The sequence below is a fragment of the Rhagoletis zephyria genome, unplaced genomic scaffold (genome assembly GCF_001687245.7).
Source record: "Rhagoletis zephyria isolate East Lansing unplaced genomic scaffold, Rhagoletis_zephyria_1.1 Rzeph_scaffold_00108, whole genome shotgun sequence".
Lineage (NCBI taxonomy): Eukaryota > Metazoa > Arthropoda > Insecta > Diptera > Tephritidae > Rhagoletis > Rhagoletis zephyria.
Window position 1 is genome coordinate 221465 of NW_016157192.1, and position 26806 is coordinate 248270.

At 36.9% G+C, this 26806-nt stretch overlaps 1 protein-coding gene across 3 annotated transcripts in view; it reads right to left on the reverse strand.

The window, feature by feature from the left end:
- LOC108377602 (uncharacterized) overlaps window positions 1–26806 on the reverse strand; it is a 380884-nt gene that overhangs the window by 136045 nt on the left and 218033 nt on the right. For all 3 annotated transcript variants that reach the window (XR_001849338.1, XM_017633880.1, XM_017633888.1), the window contains exons 6-7: window positions 17938–24811; window positions 17586–17866 (exon numbers count right to left, since the gene is read on the reverse strand). Coding sequence is in view for 2 of the 3 variants with exons in the window: in XM_017633880.1 (XP_017489369.1) it covers window positions 17586–17866; window positions 17938–24811 (7155 nt within the window). In the remaining variant the exon portion in view is untranslated. The remainder of the gene's footprint in view (window positions 1–17585; window positions 17867–17937; window positions 24812–26806) is intronic.

The window sequence follows — 26806 nt, forward strand, 5'->3', positions numbered from 1 at the left end:
TTAAAAAGAAATTGTATATTTACAGAATACATAGATAGAGGAGATACATATATGAAAAACCATATCTAAACAATCAGATGTATGGAAGATATACCTTATATAGCACCAATCTAAGTGATTTTCACTGCTGTGTGATCGTATGTAAACCAGTAACACAATTTAATGGGTTTAGACTCCTACATAAAGGAGATATATCGTAATAACTGGTATCTGAACAATCAGAGGTATAAGAGATAAAGCTTATACAGCGTAGATTTTGACGATTTTCTCAGTAGACTTTCTATTATTATTTATAGAATAGCTTACGAAATTTATCTGTGTTAGCAGTCCAAATAAAGCATTTTTAATGTAAAACTGCATATCTGAACAATCAGTTGTATGGAGGCTATAGGTTATAGCGACCCGACCTTCGCCATTTTCACTGTAAGTATGTTTTTAATAATGGGTGGAAATATTGCGAAATTTCATGTTCCCAGCTGCATAAGTGGAGGAGTTATAACGAAAATTCTCATAACTGAGCAATCAGTTGTATGGGAGATATATGTTATAGTAACCCGATCTTTGTTATTTTCACTGTAAGTATTCTGTTAACAATGAGTGAAAACGGCGCGAATTTTCATGTCCTAGCTGCATATATGGAGAAGTTATCGCAAAAAATCTCATATCTGAACAATCAGTTGTATGGAGGCTACAGGTTATAGCGAACCGATCTTCGCTATTTTCACTGAGAGTATTCTTTTTATAATGAGTGACGACAGTGACAAATTTCATGTTCATAGCTACCTAAATGGAGGAGTTATAACGAAAAATCTTATATCTGAACAATAAGTTGTATGGGAGCTATATGTTATAGTGACCCGATCTTTGTAATTTTCACTCCAAGTTTTCTGTTGATAATGGGTGGAAGTATTGCAAAATTTCATGTTCCTAGCTGCATAAATGGAGAAGTTATAACGAAAAATCTCATATCTGAACAATCAGTTGTATGGGAGCTATATGTTATAGTGGTCCGATTCTTCCGGTTCCGACAAATGATTAATACATTATAAAAATACACCCACCTACCAAATTTGATCCGGATATCTCGAAAACTGAGAGACTAGATTGCATACAAACAGACGGACAGACAGACAGACATACAGACGGACAGACAGACATGGCTAAATCGACTCTGCTCGACGTTCTGATCATTTCATTTTAATGGGTCTATCTCTTCTTATTCTGGTACTTACAAACATCGGACCAAAGTTGTAATACCATTTCATGCTCATGAAAGGTATAAAAATAAGGTAAAGTCTCCCTTACTCATATTATTCTCATGTGCTACGAAATAGTTTTTCGCATTTTCCGACAAACGTGTAATCTTGAGTTTTGAAGGCGGTGTCCGAATGTCCGTAAATTTTCACTAACTTCTCTTGGATAACCCCTCTTACATAAGGATATCGTCATTTAAAGTACAAAACCGCGTATCGTCATTCTGCAAAACCGCGTAACTGACATTTGCTGCCAAAAATTGGATTTGCTCACACAAGCTCTGAATATCTAAGCTCTTGGCTCAATCCTTATCCATTCGCCCTGAAATATACTAGCCAGAAATGCTATTGCTATATAAAAAAGAGAACCATTTTGAAATATGAGTGTTTTTGCACTCTAGAAAATAGTTAATGCAACCTCACATACGCGGTTTTGCATTATCTTGATACGCGGTTTGCATTTTGTTGATATGCGGTTTTGTAATTAAACGACGATAGGTATGTATTTAGTTGTCAGAGATTTTAAGGGCCAGTTTTTCAGTTCACGGCCGTTGTTTAAACTAAGATCAGCCAATCAAATATCAGCCAGCTGTTCAATTTAAACTCAGTTTACTTAATCTAAGTTTAAACTGGCACCGAAAAACTGGCCCTTAGTATTTCTAATGCATGTATTTAAAACACTTATAAAAAATACTTATTTACATTTTATGCTTAAATACTTTTTGTTTTATTTTTGTATTTCAAATACTTTCTAAATAGTGTGCGTATTTTTTATTTTAAAAATACTTTTCTTCATTATTCGTCATATTATCAAGTTTTCCTTTGCAACACTGTATTTAATTTTTTTAAATTTGTTTAGGATTACCAAAAACGTGAGAAGTTTAAAATAAAAAGAGCGAGAAGAAAGATTTGACGCTATCTTATTTTAAATTATGCCTTTACAAATTTCTATACGATTGCCGAATGTCAAGAAAATAAAGCGAGAAACTGTTTTATTAATACACCTGTTTATAATTTCACCATGATGAAATGCAGTGGTCGGACTTAAAAAAAATTCTGTGTGGTAGAATCTGGAAAAAAATGTGGTAGATTTAAAAAAAATGTGGTAGATCTCAGGTTTTGGATCAAAATTTGTACAAAAATTAAAGAAATTCTGTAAGGTTTCACCTTAATTGCAAACTTTTTAATTGGACTCTAAAAAAATTAATTTTAGTATAGCAAAGTGCTAGATTGAAGTTGCTAAAAATTGCATTGAGTTTTGGCAATTTTCTCCTTGATAGTGTAAAGCGGTTCGTTCCATATCAAAATATTTTTCGAACATAAATTTTTTTGCAACCTTGCGGAGTGCTGACAGCGTTTCATTCTATCATATCACGATGTAGCGAACAAATGTGGCACGTTACAGAAACCGCTACTTGTGATTTGCCGATTTTGGCAATTCTCAAGTAAATGTAAACGACGCCTCAGAAATTTTAGATGCACTGAAATTTGCTAATACTTTCACAAAAATCNTAATTGGACTCTAAAAAAATTAATTTTAGTATAGCAAAGTGCTAGATTGAAGTTGCTAAAAATTGCATTGAGTTTTGGCAATTTTCTCCTTGATAGTGTAAAGCGGTTCGTTCCATATCAAAATATTTTTCGAACATAAATTTTTTTGCAACCTTGCGGAGTGCTGACAGCGTTTCATTCTATCATATCACGATGTAGCGAACAAATGTGGCACGTTACAGAAACCGCTACTTGTGATTTGCCGATTTTGGCAATTCTCAAGTAAATGTAAACGACGCCTCAGAAATTTTAGATGCACTGAAATTTGCTAATACTTTCACAAAAATCGCCGTTTTTTTTTAATTTTCGCTATTGATTCTTTTTATAAATCATATATTTTAAAATTTAACATATGAAACCACGTTTCCTGTCGAAAAATTTATTGTTTAGAAAATTTACTATTTTTTAATTCAGAAATTTCATCGCTGCCGGGAATGCGGAATCTTGTATTTATATCATTCTTGTTACCATATAGTATTTAGTGTTGGACAATTTTTGCTCTTAAAATTAAGACAATTATGTCGAGCAAAAATAAAACTAGGTATTCAAAAACGCGAATATGTGGTAGATTTCAGACCTTGTGTGGTAGATGTGGTAGATGCTCAAAAAAGTGGCAGATCTACCACAATGGGGTAGAAGTCCGATCACCTATGCAATTTGATAAAAATTGTTGCAAGATGCCGCCGGTCCTTTACATTGCGTAATCTAGCATATATCGTTACCTCAGTGGCGGATCCACCCAAACACCGAATGTCTTCTTCTCCGTGCCCGTAACAGCCGCGCACAAATGCGCAAAAAGTAAAACTGCCATAACAGCTGTTGTTTACATTCGAAAGCAAATTTTATACAACGCATAAATGGAAAATACCTGTAATGTTTCAAAAAATTTAGGTATTTGCTAACTTTATTAGCTTATTATCCATAGAAGATAAGTACACATAAAATCATTAGGGGCATTCCCTTAAACTCGTAAAGTCTAAGGGCCGCACAGTGGGGCAAAAAAGGTTGCTGTGGACAAATGAATTTTGAGAGCCCAAATATGAACCGATTTCAAGTTTCTTTTTTTTTAAATAAGAGATAATTAAATTTAGCGTCTATCTATCCGTGACGATTTTTTAAAAAAGCTCTAGTTCTTTATTTATATATGTTGAAAAATTAAAGAAACAAAATTTTTACGTTTGAATGCTTCCACTTTTTTGGAAAATACTTATTTATATTATTATATTTACTTAAAAAATGTTTTTAATTTGTTATCTATTCTAATATATATTTTGATAGCCAGATAAAAACTGTTCGAAAAACTCGAGAACAGCTGTACCGATATTTTTGAAATTTTGGACATCGAATCTAGGCTCTCCAAGGATGATAATAGAGGAAAAATAATTTCGATATATTAAGGGGCGTGGCACCTCACATACAAATTGTCACACAACATATCTCTGGAAGTATTCATCGTAGAGTGCTGGAACTTAGTATAGAGATATATAATATCAACGCGCCTCCCATGCAAACTGAATTTCTCACATTAGTGTGTATGGTGTGTATGTATATGGGAGGTGCCATGCCCCCTTGATATATCGAAATTGCTTTTCATCTATTATCATCCTTGGATAGTCTGGAGTCGATGTCCATAATTTCAAAAATATCGGTACAGCCGTTCTTGAGTTTTTCGAACAGAAAAAAACCAAAAAACCGGATTTCAAAATATATATTAGTATAGATAACAAATGAAATACATGTTTTTAATTAAATGCATCCTATGGAAAAATGTTAATGAATATTTTTTAAATAATTCCATGCATTTGAAATTAATTTCAAGTATTTTCCAAAAAAGTGGAGGCATTCACACCTAAAAATTTTGTTTCTTTCATTTTTCAACATAAATAAATAAAACACTGAGCTTTTTTAAAAAATCGCCACACTATCGACGCTAAATTTAATTTTCTCTTATTTAAAAAAAAAGGAACTTGAAATCGGTTCATATTTGGGCTCTCAAAATTCCTTTGTCCACAGCAACCTTTTTTGCCCCACTGTGGGCCTGTTTTTCAATGTCTGGTTACAGAAATCGGAGGTAGAAGCTCCGGTTACATACAGCGACTGCTTTATCAATCACATGTTATATGCATGATGTCGAAAACGTCGATAACGATGTTTAACAGGGGGAAATTTATCGAAACTAGCTCACAAATCAAAACTTGCAATTATTCTGAGTACGAAAAGTAAAGTTTATAAATATTTATATCCCTAATTTAATACAGAAACTTATAGGTTTTTAGGAAGAACCTACATTTTGCATCAATTTTGCTGCGAAGAAAACAAAAACAAAACACAGAGACAGAGAACTGTCAAATCGAATTAACCCTTCGATTTGTGAGAAGGTCCCTAGGGACCTTTTCGTATTTCATGTGCCTATATCTTTTTGTTCAATGCATTTTTGAAAAGAATTTATACATGTATTCCAAGAATAAATTAAGCTGAATCGTTTAAAATAAGTTTCGAAGGGATACGGGATCACGTTCGAGTGTTATTGAGATTTCAACATATATAGTACGGGGATTAGTGACAAGGTCCCTAGGGACCTTGTACAATTTTAGAAGAAATAACAAGTTACTTGTCTTCATGTTTTGTTTTTTTTTCACTTGTTCTTCAAATTATTTCATTCCTAATATATATGCAGGACGTTAATTTAATCAAAAGACAACATAAATACCAAAGAAGTTGCACATGTACAGTCGAAACATCGAGCAACTCTTTGTAGGTCCCTAAGGACCTTCTCACGAATCTAACGTCATCGGCACTGTCACTCATCGGAGGGTTAAGAATGTGCCCATGTGAATGGGCTAATTCGCGATTGTAATTGGGGGAGCGAACAAAGTACTTCAGGGTGCCGTGGGAAAATGGTATTAATTTTACGAGGTGCGCGTAAACTGAGCTTCATACAAATCTTGACAAATCTCTTACGAGACTCGTAAACTTACGAGTTTTACAAGCTTTTACGAGTTTAAGGGGATACCCTTATTGCTTTTTGAGATTCTCGGGAATGCAATCTCTGGAAATATTGTAAATGTATAATGTATTTTCCAAATTTTGCTTGTGAAATAAAGGATGTAAAGTGAAAAAGCCATGGTTAAGATAAATTGAAATTTCAATTGGATGAACTTAATCTGTGTTCCGCATTTGTCAGATCCCAAACACAAAAAATAAGTAAACAGCTGATTTGTTGACTTTTGGACAGAGACCGAAAATAACCGTTATAATGAAGGATTTTTATTTAAAAATCATTGTATAATCGTTATTTTTCGATTTATATAATTACGATCATTTTTAATCGTTATTTTATGATTTTTATTTTTTCAATCAAAAATAATCGTTATTCTTTTATTGTTATTTTTTCAATCATTCTTAATCGTTATTTTATGATTTTTATTTTTTTTCGATCAAAAATAATCGTTATTCTTTGATTTTTATTTTTTCGACCATTTTTACTCGTTATTTTATGATTTTAATTTTTTATGATTTTTATTTTTTCGATCATATTTTCAGGGTTAATCTTGTCTGATCCTAGAAAACCAAAAAAATATGTAGTGTTGACAATTAAAGCAACAAACGTAGACCTAAGATAATCTCAAGAACCAAAAAGTTCAGCAGGAAAATGAAAACAAAAATTCTCTGATTCATTGCAGGTGATTGCATAATTTATACCAGTGATGGGAAAAATTTTATTTACTAAAAATTAAGTGCTAAGTATTGAGGTATTTATGTTGTAGTAAATACATATGTACCAAATTACTATTTACTTGGGCATTTTGGATGTTACTAAATATCGAGTTGGCTAGTAAATATCTACTTATTTTCACAGCGCTACATAATAATAATAATAGATTGGCGCTTACAAATATGCCAACGTTTGGCCGAGCTTTTCCTCCGATTTGTGGCGTGCGCCTTGATGTTGGCACACAAAGGGGAGGGACCTACAGTTTTACGCCGACTCCGAACGGCGATTGTATTTTTCTGAGAAACTGTTTTTCAGAAATACACTCGGAGGCAGTGATGAAAAATCAAAATTTAAAACTGTGCCTAATTTTTCCGAGAAAATGTGCCTAAATGCAGGTCAATGTGCCAATAAATTAAAAATCGATAGGTACCATTTCCTTTATAAAATATATACATATGTATATACAATACTTATTGCATATTAGAAACACGGAAGTTCACGGAAGCCCTTTCTTATATGCATTCTTTCTTTTATGAAGAGTACGCTCAATAGAAAGATCCTTTTTATATACCCTTAGCAAATTAAGAAGAATTCCACTGTTTTAATGAATTATCACAAAAATTTTTGGGAAAATATAACTTTACAAAACAAAACGTAGCAAAGTGTACATACATAGATATACTAAAATTTTGACAACCTAATAACCTTTTGTGTAATTCTAACTTTTTATAAAAATATAGTCAATTCAACAACCAAAACCATAAAATTCAAAGTTTCAAACTTTCTACAAAAAATGCTCATTAAAATTTAAAACTTTGTTGTCAGAATTTTTAGAACACTTTCGGATATGCAGTTTATAGTCCATTCAATTTTAGTATAATAAAGTACAAGTGGCTAGAAATTCGCATTCATTTTTAATTTTATTTTTTGCATTTTCTTTATACATATTGTAATTGTATGTTCAAAAAATTTGAGTATGCTTTATATATCTAGAAGTAAAAGTGCAACACCTTCAAAGAAAAAAGTTCCGAGATTTTGAGCCATTTCATACTTCCACTTTATTATACTTAAATTGAATGGACTTAAAACTGCATACCCGAAAGTACTTGTGTTTTCTAAAAACAAATTACGTATGAACAAAAATCGTCTTTCAATATGTAACCCTGAATTACAAAAATACAAAGCATCAGTATATTTTATTACTAAAGTATTTGCAGATTAAATGTTCAACCGTCTTTAGAGCCAACTTATTCCTGTTATCGGTTCATTAAATTTTTAAATGAAAAAATGCGCCCAACGCAAGCTGAAGAATGTGGCGAAGACAGTGTCCCCTGCGCGATATGAGACACATTTGGAAACATCAACTCATTCAATTAATTTCTCAGGCAACCTGCGTAGTCAGCTAGTGCTCTATATTCCCGATTGGCTTCTGTATTTATCATCTCGGCTTCAGGAAATAATTTTATAAGTATAGGCACAATATTATTCGTATCGCCAGAGTTTACTGCCTTTGGCTTGAAAGCCGAAACGGCTTTAAAAAAATTTTATTATTAAGGTTTTCTTTCTTAAATCTTGGCAAACTTTAACATTAAACTGTAAAGCATTTAATTAAAAAAAATTAATTTCAGTTTCAGTAAAATTTTCTCTAGTAATGTGAATAAGAGCTTCTTCTGCTTGCATTTCTAAGTCTATATTATTTATCAATTTAAGTCAGGGACCGAACGTAACAGTTATTGATGAAAACTGGCATGGAAAAATTCACTATGAAAGAGATGTTCTACAACTAAGTGATACATACCTACCAATCGATTTCTTTTTTCACCGAGACTCAAATTTGAAAATAAATTTTTATTTTATTATATAATATTTTGTTTTATTATTATTTTATTTGCAAAATGAAAAAATTACAATTATTTTTGATTTTTTTATTATAAATCCAAAATAACCATTATTTTTGATTTTTATATTATATGTCTTAGATAATAGTTATTGAAGACTTTATAAAAGTCATCAATAAAAATCAGTCAGTGACTTTTACTTTTAAAAGTCATCAATATAAATCAGTCACCGACTTTTATTTTTAAAATCATTCGTGTAAAAGTCATTAACATTTTTCGCAGCTAAGAAGGTGTTGGGAAACAAAAGTTTACTACAACTTATTGAAATGACTTTTGTAAGTATGATTTAAAAAATAAAACTCAGTCACTGATTTTTATTTATAACTTTTATAAATAAAAGTCTTCGATAACTGTTATCTAAGATATATAATTTAAAAATCAAAAATAACTGTCATTTGCAGATTATTTATATAAAAATCAAAAATAATCGTTATTTTCGATTGATAAAATAAAAGTCAGAAATAACGGTTATTTAAAGAGTAATTAAATAAAAGTAAGAAAACCATAATTAAAGAGCGATTTTTTTAATAAAAGATGTAACTGTTACGGTCCCTGGTATTTATCCATCGATTTTCCTCATCAGTAACTTGTTTTTTTTTTGTAACAGAACAGACTTTAGTACAAATGCAAAAATTTGGCACAGAACCTGTTATTTTATAAATTTTTCTTCTGGTAAAGTTTGATTTTTTAATTTTTTCATTAAAAAATAAAAAAGCTGGAATGAATATTTAATTTGTCAGAAACTGTAAGCCCTATCGGAAAGTGATGTATAAACGGTTTATGGAGAATTTAATTTGCTTTCATTTGTCGTATTTTATATTAAGATTTTCAAATTGGTTCGTAAGATACACACACATGATTAAAAGGAACCAATTTTCGCTTTAAGCTGAATAACGGTAAATTGCAAATATCTCGAAAACGTATCCATAGAAAAAAAATTAACTCGATTTTCGGAATCACCGAGCAATTCTACATAGGAATTGGATAGTGGCATCCATAGAATATTTTTGCTGTAAACCAGTGTTATTAGAGCTTGAGCGCCTCAAGCCACAGCGCCTGAAAAATTGCTATGGAGCTTCAACTTTAACGTCTATAGGTCACTATTACTAGGTTTAAAATATACGTACATAGGTATATTATCCTCATTTTCGAGCGTAACTCCCTAATCTGCACTTAGCCAAGGAGATTAGCCATACAAAATTCGTCCCTTGTTAATCTGTAATTATGAAATAATCTCAGATTAAACCGATCACTTTTCGGTGTCCAACCTAGTTCCCAGCAAAAAATGGGTAATCGCTTTTAGTGGTAACGTGTTCTAGAAGGCATAGCGTTATAATGCCTTCGAATTTTTTCGCTTCTTTTATGCATTGCTAGTATTGCAAAGTAGAATGTCCTACAATATTTTATTTATTTCGCTTCTTTGTTTCATTTCGGGGAATGCAAAGTAGAATGTCCTATAATATTTCCTTTTTAATTCGTTTCTTTGCTTCATTTCCGGGAGAGCAAAGTATAATGTCCTACAATATTTTATTTGTTTCGCTTCTTTACTTCATTTCAGGAAATGCAAAGTAGAATGTCCTCCAACATTTTATTTGTTTCGCTTCTTTGCTTCATTTCCGGGAAAGCAAAGTAGAATTCTTCATCGTAGTCAGCTGAAAAATAGAATGAATATCCAAAAGTTCTTTTTCTACCGTTACTTTCTGTGGAAATTTGTCTCGCATAAAAATCATGTTTTGCTTTGTTCAATTTGCAGCGAAGTTGAAGTCAGTCGATGAAGTGAAGTACAAGAGTGAGGAAGTACAATTTTAAGCTTAATTAATAATGAATGTATGTACATACCGATTTTTAAGAAAATCTAAATACCTAAATACATACATACATATGTTTGTATAAAAGCTGATTTATAAAAAGTTTAATTAATTTTAATCTTTTAAGACACTTTCTGATTTAAATTTAATATAAATAAGTATGTACTTATCTAGGCATTCTACATTAGTTTCTCTGTAAGGCATTCTTTGTTCGCTTTTCTGTTTCTGTTTTCTGTTTATCCATGCGTTCTCCCTTCATTTGAAGGTATGGTGCGGGTAAGGGCTAACCTCCAATGACATGCCCATGTTAAAATAAGGCCTTGTTGAAGCGAAAGGGTAAGCGATTCCCATCGCCTAGCTCGTTTCTACTTTCGTTCCTGTGGTAATCGTGTTTTTTGCTGGGTTGTATCCATTATATTAGCGAAGAAAAGGAGAAGTGTCAAATGTAAAAGTAAACAAAAATGGACGCTAGCAAGGAAAAGAGGTTTGTCAAGGAATTTTTAATAAAATATTAACTTAAAATATATTTAAATTGCTTAATATAGCAATCACGGTGGCACAGAGAAGAAACTTTAATTTTCCTTGAGATGTGGGACTAACAGGCACAACAAATTTGATGGCTGATAACCTGAGATTTGCCTGTGTAAACGGGGTGATTAAAAAACCAGTATTGATTGAGATTATATTTATATGTAAACGTACTTTATGTTATTATGTGAACGATGTACAAACAAGTGCCTAACGATATGTTCAAACAGTAAAAAGTTCATAAAAGGACACCTTGGTAAAAATCAGAACATTAGGCGTGAGAAGAAAAATCAGTCAGGACACTTTTAATTAGGGTTACCAATACTTTCTAAGATTTTATAGTAAATACTTTTTCAAAAAAATTTTCAAATATATATAGTATTTTATTTAAAAGAAAAAGTAAAAACGCTTTTAAAGTGTACATCAATATTTAAATTAATATAAATTAAAAGTCCATTTTTTATTAGTGAGCTAGTCGCTTTGTTTCTCTCATTTCGCCATTTCACAATCATAATAGAAAAAACTGTTTCTGTGAATGCCGAAGTTGCAGGAATAGAGAGCATAAGGAAATAATTTTAAGTAAATTTGGTAATTTATTCTAAGTATTTTTAAAAGTGTTGTTATTTTTTATCTGTGGTTCTATTAATAAACTCACTATGACCTTTTGTTTTAAAGACTATTTCTTTTTTCTTCTTTTTTTTTAATCAGGGACGTGAACCGGATGACAAATTTGGTCGGTTCGGTTCAGCGGTTCGAACCGTTTTTGCACTTTTGGATTGGTTCGTCAAAGCGGTTTTTTGGTCTTTGAACTGGGGTTTCGGTTCGGTTCAACGGTTCGAAAAACAAAAAAATAACGCGCAAGTTAAAGCGTCAAGTGTCAAGTGCAACAGCGCGCAAGGTTAAGAGTCAAGTGTCTGTCAAATGAGATGGGTTGCCTTTACATTTGACACATGGTAAACAAATGGTAGGTATTACCATGTTTAACAAAAAGCATAAAAGTGGGTACATTTATCTATTGAAAATTGGTTGAAACGAACCTTTAAACCCTTAGGAAAGTGGTTCGGTTTTCGGTTCGGATCAAATATTTGTGGAAAATTTCGGTTCGGTTAAGGGTTCAGTTAATTAATAGAAAAAAACGGTTTTCCGGTTCAAAACCGGTTCACGTTCCTGATTTTAATAGGTTTTTTTCTTGCAAATTACTTAAATATATTTATATTTATAGTTGAAGAAATATGGTATTTTTGCATGCTATATTTTTTTTAACAGTATATCGTACGCAGACCGAAAAAATAGTACAATACTATATATTATAGTACGGTTGGCAACCCTACTTTAATTCGACCATAAAATCAGGACACTTCCTGATAAATCAGGACGTCTGGTCACCCTAATAACAACATAAGTATCAGACGAATGAAAAAATTTTACATATTTAGCAAGAAATAAGTGTAGAATAAAAATCCTGAAACTTTAAATTTAATTTAAGTGTCCAATAATATAAGATGAATGCATGTAATCAAAACTAATGGCTCATTGGCGATGTATTTAATTACATACTGTAATAAAATAATAAAAAGGATGTCGTAACCTTTTCGTTTGAAATAAATATTTAAATATTTCATATACATAAGTTTTGCATAATTTAATTAAGTTTGACTTTACAAACAAATGCAAATACTCTTCAAATTATTTACAAGCTAACACCTACTTAAACGTATTTTGTTTGGCTACCATTTACATACATACATATATGGTGATACACATTTCAATTATCTAATTCCCCTAATTAAAATAGAATTTTATTATTTAAACATGTGACAACCCTCCTACATATTCATAAAAAATAATCCCTTTTAAAACCTATTTAAATTGGTACCGGTCTTTTAATAATTCATTTAAATTATTATTAATTAATCGAATTTCAAAAAAGTAAACTTGTATCGCACATCTACAGGGCAATTCCTTTTTTACACACATTTCAATTATCTAATTCCCCTAATTTAAATGGAATTTTATTATTTAAACATGTTACAACGCTCCTACATATTCATAAAAAATAATCCCTTTTAAAACCTATTTAAATTGGTACCGGTCTTTTAATAACACTGGTCTACAAGGGTTTTGCGAATAAGACGGGACCTGGTGTTTCCGAACGGATTTTTCGTGCTGAACACGAATCTGGGGTCCAAAACTTCCCATCACGTCACGTTTTCGAGAAAAAAGGGGTTGAAACCCCTAAAAACAGCGTTTTTGGCCATTTTTGAAAAATTGTAGAGCTGAACCCTGACGTGCTACAAACTTTGTATATGTCAGAAATTAAAGGCTAAATCGTGCCCTTTCGAATGAGCCCTATGCCGAATTAATCGCATGCACCCTTAGATCAGGGGGTGTATTTGTGTCTAGGAGTCCAATTTTTATATCCACCATATTCGACCCGTCATCTTAAATTTTTAAAATCTAACTGCAGATTCGTAATCAGCGACTTTTAATATAGTTAAAACCTTGGCATTATTAATTTTCTATGATCGTTTAAGATTAAATTCTTTCTGTGATCAATTTTTCCTGCACCCCTAAACACAAATACACCCCCTGCTTTAAGGGTGCACGCGATCAATTCGGCATAGGGCTCATTCGAAAGGGCACGGTTTAGCCTTTAATTTCTGATATATGCAAAATTTGTACCACGTCAGGGTTCAGCTCTATAATTTTTCGAAAATGGCCAAAAACGCTGTTTTTAGGGGTTTCAACCCCTTTTTTCTCGAAAACGTGACGTGATGGGACATTTTTGACCCCGGATTCGTGTTCAGCACGAAAAATCCGTTCAGAAACACCAGGTCCCGTCTTATTCGCAGAAAAAAAGTTGAAATTTGTAGACCAGTGTAATTCGTTTAGCTTATTATTAATAAATTGAATTTCAAAAAAGTAAACTTGTATTGCACATCTACAGGGCAATTTCTTTTTTGAAATCGAGCAGGGATCTACAATTTTACGTCGACTCCGGCGATTGCATTTTTATAAGAAGCTGTTTTTCATGGCAGAAATACCTCGGAGGTTTGCCATTCCCTGCCGAGGGGGCATTTTTGACCTTTTTTCCATATAAAGCCTAAAACTGATGTGACTAAAATATTTGGTTTGAAATGCGTCAACTACAAGGGATGGTTTGCTGAGTATTATTGTTTTCATAAACAAAATTTTGGACCGGAGCCTTGATAAGGGGCAAAATTTCCGGCAAACCCATCCCCCAAAAGAAAGTTCCGGATCCGCCGCTGCGACAGCTGAAATGCAAAGGGCCTTTGCTAATATGCTTTTGTTTTGCATAAAACGTTGTGACGACTAGTGATTTGATTTGTATTTTCAAAATATTTTGTATTTAAATATTTTTTTGTAAAAGTATTTTGCATTTGTATTTCAAATACTTTTTATGCAAGGTGTGTGTGGTTTGTATTTAAACATTATTTTATAAGTATTTTTAATATCTATGTGGTACTCCAAAAACTAAATCCATCCATTTTAAGTACACAGGAAAAAATAATTGTAGTGGCTCAAAATTAATCAATTTGTCACAAGAAACTTGCCAATCGTTTTTTTGTCTTGGCGTCTGGCCACGGCAAAATATTTAATCTCAAGTAGAATATCATTTGTTGTTAAAAGAATTTCGATGAAATTCATACGGTGTAGAATTTGTATTTACCAGAAATAGTATTCACTTGCTAAAAATATTAAGATGTTGGGTGCATTCGAAAACGTCAAAATACAAAGCATCAGTCTCTTTTATTTCTAAACCTCAGCAGATTTTAATGCCAAATGTGCTCAGCCACGGCTAATTTTATACTAAGTTTAGAAATAAATAGTGTGATGCCTTGTATATTGACGTTTTCGAATGCACCCTCTGTTGTTGCAAATTCGCTCAGCGGTTCAAGCAAATGAATTGTTAATTGATTTTCTCACGAATATGGGCTGTGACGGCGTGTGAAGACTACCGATTCTGGCTCTGAGATGGTAAAGGGTGAACACACCAAAACTGCGACACTTTGGGAAGCTTATAACTTACCCAAAATGAATTCAATATTTTGAAATTCAAATACCATAAGCTGACCATGACCTTAGTTGGACGTAGAAGAAATTTCATTTGAATTTGATTCCTAGTTGAGTTAAAAATGGCAACCGAGTTAGAAACGAGACAAACCATTTTGCACGAGTTTATAAATGATTCGGCCTTAAGTACACGTAAAATTGCTAAAAAATTTAAGATATGTGCCTTTTAAAACTAAGATTGCACTATTCGACAGTTTGCAGGGTTTTAATCGGTACAAATAAGGCCTGGCAGTTACGAGAAAACCAGGGAGCGAGGGTTAGCATGGTCAAAGTGATCGGTAGGTCCTCAGTGCGTTTTCGCGAGATCCGAAGATTTTGTCGCGTTATGTTGCAAAATCCGTACGGAGATCGCAGTTTTTCGTACAAAAGGTAAAGCGGAAAGCTTCATTGAGATGTTCTACAGCTCAAACAGCGCCAGACCGAGGCGCAAAGTAGAATGTTACAGCGAAATCCCGCATTCGGAAGTTGTATGAATTCTAAATTAAAAAATACAACTGCATTGTTATGGACTNGCGGCTTTGTACTTTCTTGCGGTTTTATGCGCCGAGAAGGAGAGCAGACTTTCGAAGGTATATTCGGGTTATTCAAAGTCGGAATTGGTTCGTCATCGACGAGAATACCCAGTTGCAGTCTGACCTTCTTCACTGAAGTGGCGAAAAGCGTTGCTGAGGATTTTGTAGGGGAGAGGGTTAGACTCCGTGCAGTGACGAAGCGAGAAAGAGAATCGTCAGCATAAGAGACCATCGAGTCTACCTCTGGTGGTTGAGGGAGCTTAGAAATGTGAAAGTTGAACAGTAGTGGGGTAAGGACACCACCCTGTTGAACTCGCTGTTTTATTCCCCTAGGTTTGCTCGATTTCGAGGATTGGAGAGTTTCGGTTAAGGTCCCGAATTATTTGGCAGTTTAGTGCTGTTGTTGTGCTGTGCACTTTACGGAACCCATACTTATGCTTCGCTGGGGTCCAGAGATTTGTGTAGTGCGGGAGTAGAAGGGCCTCTAGTGTCTTCGCTACCTGGGAAAGGTGAGCTATCGGGCGAGAAGACTCTCCTTTGTTGGACGGTTTCCCCGGTGGGCAATCACCTCACGGTTGACCAAAGCTTGCTCACACCAGAGGAGAAGTTACAGGTCCTCAGATGGTCTTCCCACTTCTTCCGCTTATGTACGTTCACCTTGAGATCCCTGATACGAGGATTTACGGGAACGGTCTGGGGAAGGGATTAACCTTTTTGTTAGTAAATCTGTCGTTACAGTTTTGAATTTGGAAGGAATTGGTTTTAAATATAGTTCACTCTACAAAGACTCAAAATTGTTCACTCTATAGAATACTCAATGGAACAATTTTAATGTTCACTCTTTCGAGGTGTTCGTAGCATCGGGTGTTCAGTCCAGCCAGATAACACTGTAAAACGTTCCATACAAATTTGAAAACGTAAATTTCTCTGTGTGCATTGTTATGGACTACGAAACCTACTGCTATAAAAGTTCAAAATATATTGCAGGTCAAGATTTTTATACTGCTGCAAGTCGTCAAGATGGCCCTGAAAGTTGTAAGCTGAAAATGAAGTCCAAATTTCCAAAAAACCACATGGTTTGGCAAGCTATTTGTTCCTGTGGCCGTAAGAGCAGCACTTTTTTTCCATCCGGGACAATGAATGATCAAGTTTCTCGGGATGAGTGCCTCAAAAGGCGTCTTCTGTCATTTATCAACAGATAAGGAGTAGGCCACTGTTCTAGGCGGGCATGGCAACCTGCCACTATGCCAAGGACAGATTGCCGTGGTATAATGCAAATAACATCAATTTTGTACCCCACGACTGCAATCCACCCAATCGCCCAGAGCCATGTCCTATTGGGGAATATTGGTCAATTGTCAAAGGAATCTTGAAGAAAACAGGTGAAACAGTGAAAAATATTGAAGAGTGCAAAACAAAGTTGTTGTGCGCATCGCGTAAAGTCGATGATGCAGTCGTGCAAAACATGATGGCGCGTGTGCGATGAAAATACCGATCAGTTGCATATGGAGAAAATAATAACTAATATTTTAACATTTTAATAGCATCTAAACTTCCAAGTTATATAATACAAAAAAAATAATTTCAAAGCCTTCTAGTTTGTTTCTGGTAGTAATTTCTAAGTGTCGCAGTTTTGGTGTGTTCACCCTTTAAGTTCGAGTTCGCTTGGAGTTGGTTAAACTAAAGTAAGTCAATTATTTCATTCTAAATATAAATTACAATATGCAAATTTAATTTCATAAGGAATAAGGACCTAATAATGAATAAACCTAAATGCGATTCAAATATAATAGAATTTATGAAAAAAATTAAATGAGAAATGCAATTTAAAAATTACAATAAAAAACATAATTAAAACAATAAATTAAAAACCTAAATATAACGCGTTAATAAATATAAAAACACTCAGCCGCCCGAGGATTCCAAACTCGGATCCCTTGAATGACATGCCAGAGTTTTGTCGGCCATTGCGACAGTTGATATACTTATTCTTTCCATGGGGGATAAAGTGGCAGACTATAACGTCAACAAGAGCCAGCATTGTTGGCCGAAAAGGATATATTTTGCCGCAATAGTAAATGACCTTGCGCTTCAACTGCAAATGACATTTTGCTTAAATAGCAATATGTTTTCGGGCATTTTTTGAATGTAATTTATATTTGCGGCAAGATTGTATTTTGTTGACATTTTTTTGCAAGCTGTAAGCCGGGAGAGGAAATACATACCTGTAGCAAGAAATTAGCTGATACACGCTTTGGAGGCTGTTTCCAATCATCGTCGTCGTTAGCCGCGATCGATGCTTCCACTGGGGTGAAGGTTGTAAGCTTTACTCCATGATAGATATCGCGAAAGTCCGATTGCATTACCATACGGTCGACCGCCTCTTTCGTGATCGTTGCTAGTTGCATGTACTCATCTGTCGAGTTGTCGCCCAAAGCGCTATTGTACAATAGCATATAGTTGCCAATTCGCTCTGTCTGGATACGCATGGCATATGTGTAGGTCGCTTTATAATTTGAAAAAAAAAATGCAAAGTTTCTGTGTAAAATGTTTTACTATGTGGAATGTTTTACTTACGTTTACAAGGGCGGTCAGGAAACATGCGTGCAAAGCCAGGCCGGCATACACATCGCCAGCGCAGATCTGTCAGTGCGCATACCTCATTTCGCGACAATTTGCATGTGAGTTGGCAAGCTGTGACGGTCGCTTCATAAGCAACCTCAGATATAACAGTGCTGTCATATCCGCTCAATAGTTTTGGCGGCGACGCTATGAGCACGCCGCCGAGCAGCACTTGGCTGGGAATTTTGTGTAAGTCATGGTGAATAGCAACAGACTCCTCATCGCGCGTTGGCAAACTGAAGACCGATAAATTGTCGTCATAATCCATGTCAATGGTAGCCGCATTCGTGTCGATGCCACTACCGCTTGAAATATCACTCACGCCGCTAAGTGTGCCATCAGAAACAATGTCAGTTAGAGGTTTACGCTTGCCACCACCGTTTTGTGAGTTTGTCATAACAATGAAAATACTGTTATTTGGTGTTATCTCATCCATCTTACCAAGCGCTGAAGTGTCGTTTGGAATAGCCTCACTTGGAATGGTAGGTGGTGGTCGCGTTGTCGTATCGGCTGCAGACTCTTCTACTGCTGCTGCTTGTTCCGAAATTTGCACGCGCTCATAGTCTCTGTGGTTATTTCTATTGCTATTGATTTCATCAGCGAAGTTTTCGTGCTCATGCTGGAGTTGTGGCTTTCTGAAATCGTTGCTTGGCTTATGGTTCTGGTAGAGGTTTGAGTAAATTATTTGGGTATGGCTGTCTGTACTTTCCACCGAAACCGCAGTTGCTGTAGTGGTGGCGAACTTGTCTACTAAATTTTTTTCCGGCGCTATTGTTTCTGTTTCTATCTTTGTCGTTGTTGTCGTTGCCAGTATGATATGTGCCTCAGTGATGCGTGTTGGCTGTATTAGTGTACGTATTTGTGTCTTCGTTTTCGTTTTGGTCGCCACTTCGATTGCCGTTTCTGTCTCCGTTTCAGTGGCCCACTCAGTGTGTGTTATCGTGTTGATCACCGTTTCTGTCTGTGTTCTCGTTACCATAAAATATTTACTTTGCAGCTGTTCATTAGCCGTTGTGAGTACGACTGTGCTGCGTGTGGTTGTGACGGTTAGTAGCTGTGTTCTCGTAATGTATTTCGTAGGCAACAATATTATCCTTTTTAGTGACGTATTCTGTGGAAAACTTTCGGCTTTATTGGTGAATTGTTGCCGTTGCTCTTGCAGACGCTGCTTTATCCGTTGGTTAGGCAAGTTGTTGAAACTCCCAGGGGCCGCTTGATTCGCAATTTCGATAATCTTACTACTGCCTTTGTTGTGCAAGAGTTTTGTCTGCGGATTCGAGCTTGAGCTCATTGTGTTGACTGCTACCACCGCTGTGGACTCCGATGACTCCAAAAGTGGTGTCCGATAGAGTTTTAGTTGGTCCTCGTTTAGCAATGTTGTTGATGCTGAAGTTTTCTCTGCTTGTATTTTCTCCCTGTGTCGTTGTTGATGCCCTGATTGTTGAGCCATAGTTTTTGACTTTGTCGGCTTCGCGACAGCTTTATTGTGAGTAAACTCTTCAACCGTTCGCAGGGTATTCACGCTTTCTATTAAACTATCGCTAGGCGCGGCGCCTGGTGAGGTTGTTTCCTGTAGGAAATTACTTCTCGTTGGCTTAATTATAGCTGTCTTGTCATCGAAATAGTTACCGTTTCCTGCCATGATCGTTTCCAGGGCTGACGTTGATTTGGACTTCGTACTGCCGCCCTGGTGCATTGTCGTGTTGCGTGCAGTATCGGCTTTGGTTGTGGGTATGGGCTTCGGCTGCTTTACTGGCCTGCCTTCTGGTATGCGTGGTATGTAAGTGACGTCGTGTTCTGTAGGTGCTGGCGGTTGGGAGGGCGGCGGTTGCAACGGCGGTTGCAACGGCGGTTGCCACATCGTTTTAGAGTTGATCGTGTTATTATATACATGTGTGCTCATACTGCTGCTGCCACTTGACTTAAGTTTAACAGGTGCGAGCAGTATCAATAGTGGCTGTTGTCCTGGTGCTGCCGGCGGTGATGGCGGTGGATTTAAACCAACAACCCTATTCGCAGGCGACTGTTGGTACCCATATTTTGATATATTGCTGTTTGAAATCCGCTGCTTTTTATCTGCTTCCGCCGGCTCTCGCCACAAAGACTCGTTCACACGATTCGAGTGTTTGCGGTCTCTATTACCTTGTTCAGCATACGACATATCGGAAGGCGTACTTTCATGGTGTCCATGCGAGACGGCCTGTGGTGACGACGGCATGGCTGTCGTCGATGTACTATAGGCTGTTATAGTATGAAAGTCTTCCACCTTGAGGGGTCGAGGAGTGGCTTGCGGCTGCGTAACACTATTGCCGAAGAAGTATATGCTCTGTTCAGCTGCTTGCAAGCTACTGGGTGGCGGTGATTTTTGCGCGGACTTGCTGCTACTGCCAGTTTTGATTGGCTCGGGGGTTGTCATCGGTATTACTGCTGTACTGGTATAGCTATTAGCTTTTACCTTTGACGGCGCATTTGCGGTTGTATGCACGTGTTTGTACTCTCCAACGATATATGGTGCGCGTGTTGAAGCTGAGTTGGCGTCTAAAGAAACAAATATTTCATCCCCACCGATTTCGGGGAGCCTGAATCCCTCGCCTTTAGCTACAAAAACTGTTTGGGTTGGAGGTTGTTGACTTGAATGTATCTGCAAGGCTGGTGTGGTTTCGGCAGTGAATGGCACGCCACGCAACAAGAGATGTGAATGAAGGAGACTCTTTACTTTGTTGTTAACGTTCTTCGTCGTCGGTGATGTCGGTGCGGAATTAATGTAGGTGTCTAACTTAGTACCACTAGATACGTAGTATGTAGTTGGTCGTCGCTGTTCCGTAACTGTTTGAGCGTTACTCGCAGATGTGGGTACTTGGTTTTGTTTCTCATTGGCTATCGGCGTCATAGCGGTAGGGGACTGGTCGTATGTTCCATGTAAGTCATTGACTTCCAGCGCTGAATTAGGCGACAAAAACGGATGCAGAATGTGATGTTGACTACTTTTTCGCTGCCATTGTTGCACAAGCAATTTGTGCGGTGGAGTGCTGTGGGATACCTGCTTGTTTTTGTGTGCTATGGTATCTTCCGAGCGTATTGAGTGTATGAGCTGCTGCTGTTTTGTTTTGATTTGCTTGTGCAAACTGTTTGTTGCAGACGCTGTTCTTTGATCGGCGCGCACATCAGGTACGCTCGCATGACTTGTGGCTTCCGCTTTGTCTTCTATATGGGGCTTACTGCCGCCATTATAGTCATCATCAGCCACCGCGTCCTTATAGTCGTTAACATTCGAAGAGCTTTCAACTTCGTTGATGGTATCATCATGTTCATAATAGATTGCTCCTGTATTAATATCGCTCGCAACTGCATTTACATTGCCTGCGGTGTGGCCATTAGCTGCGGAATCTTGGACTTGTCGTATGACCGCGCTCGAGAGTGTCAACTGCGCTGGCGTTACTGGATTGCCGTTCGCCAATATATTTTGCACTGTGGCCGATGACGCCGGTATGAGCATTTGATGGAAGGAATTTACATCTTCAATGTCATCTCTGAAGTCGGCTCTATTACCATTCATCATTACGTAAAGCTGTGGGTAGTTGTTATACTTTTGCGTCTTCGGCACTAACTTAACTGGCCTCTGGGGAGTCTCCAAGTAGTCTGGCAGGCTGTTGTCGAGCGAGAACGAGCCAACCACTGCACTGTTCGAAGTTGTTTCACTGCCGTAGGTAGTTGATGGGGATTCCACGTAAATACTTACCGCACCTTTTGAGTGCGCATCGGGTTTATTTATTTGCCCGATAACATTTTCGGGCGTTAAATTCACCTGCACCTGCTTTTCATTGGGTTGAATTTTTATATGTGGCATGTTCGCAATAGTGAAGGGTAAGCGTGGGCCTGGGCCGACTGCATTGCTTGGTATTTGCCCATGCACGGCCGAGGCGTGTGTCGGGTATTCGGATTCCTTTTTGAATGTCAACGGTGGCGCATGCATATTTACATTGTGGCTAAACACATGCGTATGCAGATTGATCTTTTGGTGGTTGGAAGGCGAGCCTATGGGCACATGATCACCCAGCGCTGACTCTACAGCACCACCACCAGAACGTATTGTGTCGTAGGTGGCATTCAACGCTGAGTATGAGTAGGATGAAAACTCTGCCTTCGACATGTCATCCTGCTGATGCTGTGCAGTATTTGATCCACCAGCCAACGCACTACCGATATTCGACAGTTGCGGCGTCCTCGTGTGCTTTTGGTAGTAATCGATTGACTGCGCTGGCGTGTAAACCGTAATGTCGTACAGGTTAGGTGCTTTATTGCCTGCGATTAATTTCTCTCCAAAAGGTCTGGTTTTGCTATAGTTTTCCGCATAATAACCTGCGTGGGCCTTGGGAATATTGGCCAAATTTTCATTACGTTCATTCGTGAAAGTATGTACCTGACTTGGGGCTACATACGACGCAGGATTTGAAGATGCATATGGGTTGTTGGATGGCAGAGTTGGCGATGTGGGCAATGCAGGCGGCGAAAGTAAGCCGAATGACTCCGCATAGGCGATGTATGAGTTTGTCGAGGTTGGTGGCGGTAGCATGGGCGGTGGTGAGAGTGGTACCATTGTTTTGGTGGCCAACTTAAGTGAGACTACGGGAGGTGGCCGCAAAATGTTGTCATAGTTTTCGTTTGGCCCGTGCTTGATTTGTGGAGAGTGGTTTTCATTTTCCTGGTGCTGCTGGCGGTGGATCGCAATGTGGCTGTGGGGATTCGCGGCTGTTTGTGGTAACATTTGTTGCTGCTGATAGTCAACGGCTGATGCGTAGTGAGTTTTCTGCCCTTCTAACAACTGTATTGTGCCCATTTGACTGCCGATCGGTGTAAAGTTGTCTCCGTATGCTTGTGGCTGTTGCTGCAACTTGTTTTCGATGGAATTCCTTTTGGGCACCGGCATAAGCGGGTATTGTATGCCATTTGGCTTGCCTATGATAACGTCGGAGTTGGCAGTGATTACCTCGCCCGGACGTATCGGTATGCCGCCATTTATCAAAGACGTCTCGAAACCATTCTTATCGCCTTGTCTTTGTCGATTGGCTAGCTGGGCCAGCTGTTGTGGGTAAATATCGTTGGCTGTGCGCAGCAGCAACTTACTTTCTTCATCGTCAGAGATAGTGATGTCTGCCTTCGGAGGCTTTATGTGTAAACTTTGAGCACTGCTTGTGTCCAGTAGATCGGTAGCATATTCAGCAGCTGCTGTAACCGACTGTTGCCTGCGACTGTCTACAGCAAATCCAGCATCTTTCACCGGTATATAAATGGGCTCCTGCTTTTTGGCTGTACTGCTCTCGATGTGGTGTCTACTCTCTGTATCTGTGATGTTGTCAAATTTAACAGCACCCACGCCATTTGGAAGGACAGCCGCTCCTAATGCTGGCGCAGCCGCCGGAACCGAGAGCTGTATGGGCGAATTCGACATCTGGTGCAGATGCTGCTGTGTTTGATGCATACTACTTACATTCTTTTGATTTAGTGTGGTTTGGAAATTGCTTTGCAGCAGCCCGGCCATTGCGTTGAAGACTGGCCTCAAAGCCGTCAAACGATGGAAGTTTAGCGATCCAATAATCTGGTTGACCGCCACCGGTAGACGATTTTTGTTGTGCGTTGGATTATTGTTCTCAATATGCTGCTGCTTTTGCGGATTTGAGGGTTTCTCCAGCGTCGGAGATTTACTCACATAGACCGCGTCATATTCGGAGTCTGCTGTCAACGTGTCCCCGCCGCCATTTACTTCTTCCACATTATTGGCATCTGATTCATCAAATGACGTTTCGTCAGCTAAAATGCTTTCTGGTGGCCGAGTACTGACCGGTGTTTCAAACGGATATTTAGTGGTTACTGGATCTTTGTGCTTTTGTGCAGTGGGTTCCGTTGTAGCTGACCCTGTCATTATTTTTGTCGGAATTGTGCTCACAATACTATGGTTTGCTTTGGTGAATCTTGTAAATTTTTGGTTCAGGTTAATAAAAACAGTTGTCGGACTGATTTTTAGGCCTCCTGCTGCCTTTGTTGGCTCTCCGTTTGTTTGATTTTGCAGCGAAGCGGTCTTCATCGGTGGCTTTAATACTCGCATAGCCGTGATTTCCAGCGTTTGTCCGCTCAATAACGACGCTGTCGTAATAATGACGCGCCGTTCATGCTTGCCATTTTTTAGTTCAGCGCGAAATTTCGAGACCAATTCGCTGTTTATCAACGAATTAGGCACCGCTTCAGTGATGACATTCTCAACGATGCGCGTGTTTCTAGTTGTTGGTACTAAATCCTTCAAGCTGGTTTCTGCGGCGGTGCTTGCACTTAATAGCGATGTTTTGAAGTACGTGAATGTGGTTACGAAAGTTTTTGTTGTATAAATGTGGATGTCGTATTCGCTGTGCAATGGACTCGCTATTAATATTTGTGACGTTCCTGCTATGTTATTTTTTATAGGCATTGTGTTGGTGACATTTAGTTCGCCATAAGCGTTGAAATGGCCAACTTTTGTTGCCAGCAATGTGGTACTGCGCGGCGGTAGTGACTCTGTTACGATCACCTGCGTGAGCATATGGGTGGTGGTAATCAGTTTTTCGACGCCGGCACTGTGTAGTGTGTTTGTAAATGTCAGTTTGCTGTAATATGTGTTAGTCTCGTGAGCGGGAGTGGCTTCTTCGGATGGTTGCAAAAAGTTAATGTAATCGTCAGGGCCAGTGATGGTATTTATGATTGTGCGCTTGGATGTCTGTGCCAAGGGAGGATTGGCATCCATAATTGTGTTGTAGTAAGAATAAGTTGTCGGAAAGATGCCTATCGCTAATGCAGGCGTCTACAAATGTAAATATTGAGAAAGAGCGAAAAACCGTGTTTACTCTTATTAATTTCAAATCTTGTCTCTTTCTTATTTCTAGATCTAAAATCGCACTTAAAGCAACAATGTTATTAAAGAGAAACGTGTGTAAAGATATCGCATATCCTTACATACTCAGCACAGTGTTAATATGTATTGGGTAAGGGGCATAGTATCACGGTATAAGAAAAAAAATGGGCGTCCAAGGAAAAATGCCGGAGCCAGGACTTTAAAGAGCTTAATTCGGGGAACAGAATATAAGACTAGGATTAAGGAATAATTCATTGACAACTTAATCAACTTCTGGATTTCCTAATGAACTCGAGAATTGATGTCAAGGAAAGTGAGTTCGCTTTTTACTACTTATGGTACGAATAAGCCAAAAACAGATTGTAGAGTAAGGGAGTTTATATATGGGCAAATCCGAGAAATAGTCAACCAAAATCGCAAAAAATGCATGCAATTCGAATTCTCTCATTTTTGGACATTTATTTGAAAAATCTGGGCCCTTACCCTGTAGTTCGAATCGATAGTAAATTTGTTCGAATTCGAACGATTGGTACTATAATAGGGTTAGGCGTTCGAATAGAAATTCTTTTCGATTCGAACTACAGAGTAAGGGCCCTGATTTGCAACTCTTACTTCTTGAAACAAAGCTCTAAATAACATTGGTTTTAAGCACTATATCTTTTTATAAAATACAACAATATCGCTTTTAAAAATCAATTTTTTCAACGGAAAAAAGAGTAACGTAACGTCCCGAACGCACGTATACAATTGTTTTAAAGTTTGCTTTTACATCACATTTTGTAAACTTCTTTATTTCCGACCATAAATTTCGAAGGCAAATACACCGACATTAACTCAAATTCAAATCTCCATTATTTTGTTCTCATAAGTACTGGTATAAACCTTGCATTATACCGCACAAAATATTTAACTTAATAGTGGTTTTCATCTAGGGTTCCCAGATTTTTTTGGCGCGAAATCAGTACATTAGACTTTTTCATGCTATAAAAATCAGTACTTTTCAGTACCCTTTTATTCCAAGCAGAATTATGAATGTAAGTAGCAGATAATACTTTGAAACGCCAGAGCACTTGTTTTTAATAATATTTTGGTATGGGTAAGGCTTCCTCAAGAGGGCCCCGAATTTGCCAAGATTATACTATTATTACCAAGAAAAGCAAAAAAAAATTTTATGTAACGCAAATAATTTCATTGTATAGTTTAATGCTTTTTAAATCTGCACCCAAAAAAATTTTTTCATTCGGCCACTTTCAAAGGAAAATAAAAATTTCCAAAACATTGCAAAAATTTTCAATTTGTTGATTAAAAAAAAACTGTTTGGAATTTTGCTACGAAATTTACACAGTGTACTTTTCGACTACAAAACTCGGCGCTGCCTGAATATCATTGAAAAATATTAATCTTGGTAAATTCTGGGCCCATTTGAGGAAGCCTTACCCGTTTATAAATAAAATGTTGTTCATACATTAACATGTAGTACGAGATACCTTTATAATATTACAGGAGCCAATAAATTATTTTATGTACATGACATTTTTTAGAAGTAATAATGAGATCATTTCCACTTTCAGTGCTTAAATAGTCAAAGAACTCTAAACGTTATACATATTTTAATATTACTTTTAATTTGAAGTTCACTTTCTAAAGTTTTAATTAGAAGTCGGTTTCTCTCTTTTCGCCAGGAAGCAAACTTTATATTTAAGTTAGTTCCTCTCAGATGCTTCATTTGAACGTTTTATCGAAAAAACAAAATTACATATTTATTCAAACTGTGGGAAAGTAGCACTATTTAAGGACTGCATCCGTATTTTCTCATGGCTTAAATTATTTTTTCAACTGCGCAAAAACTTTGAAAGACTAAGAATTCGCCAAAAAGAGTATCTAAATTGNGAAGTAATAATGAGATCATTTCCACTTTCAGTGCTTAAATAGTCAAAGAACTCT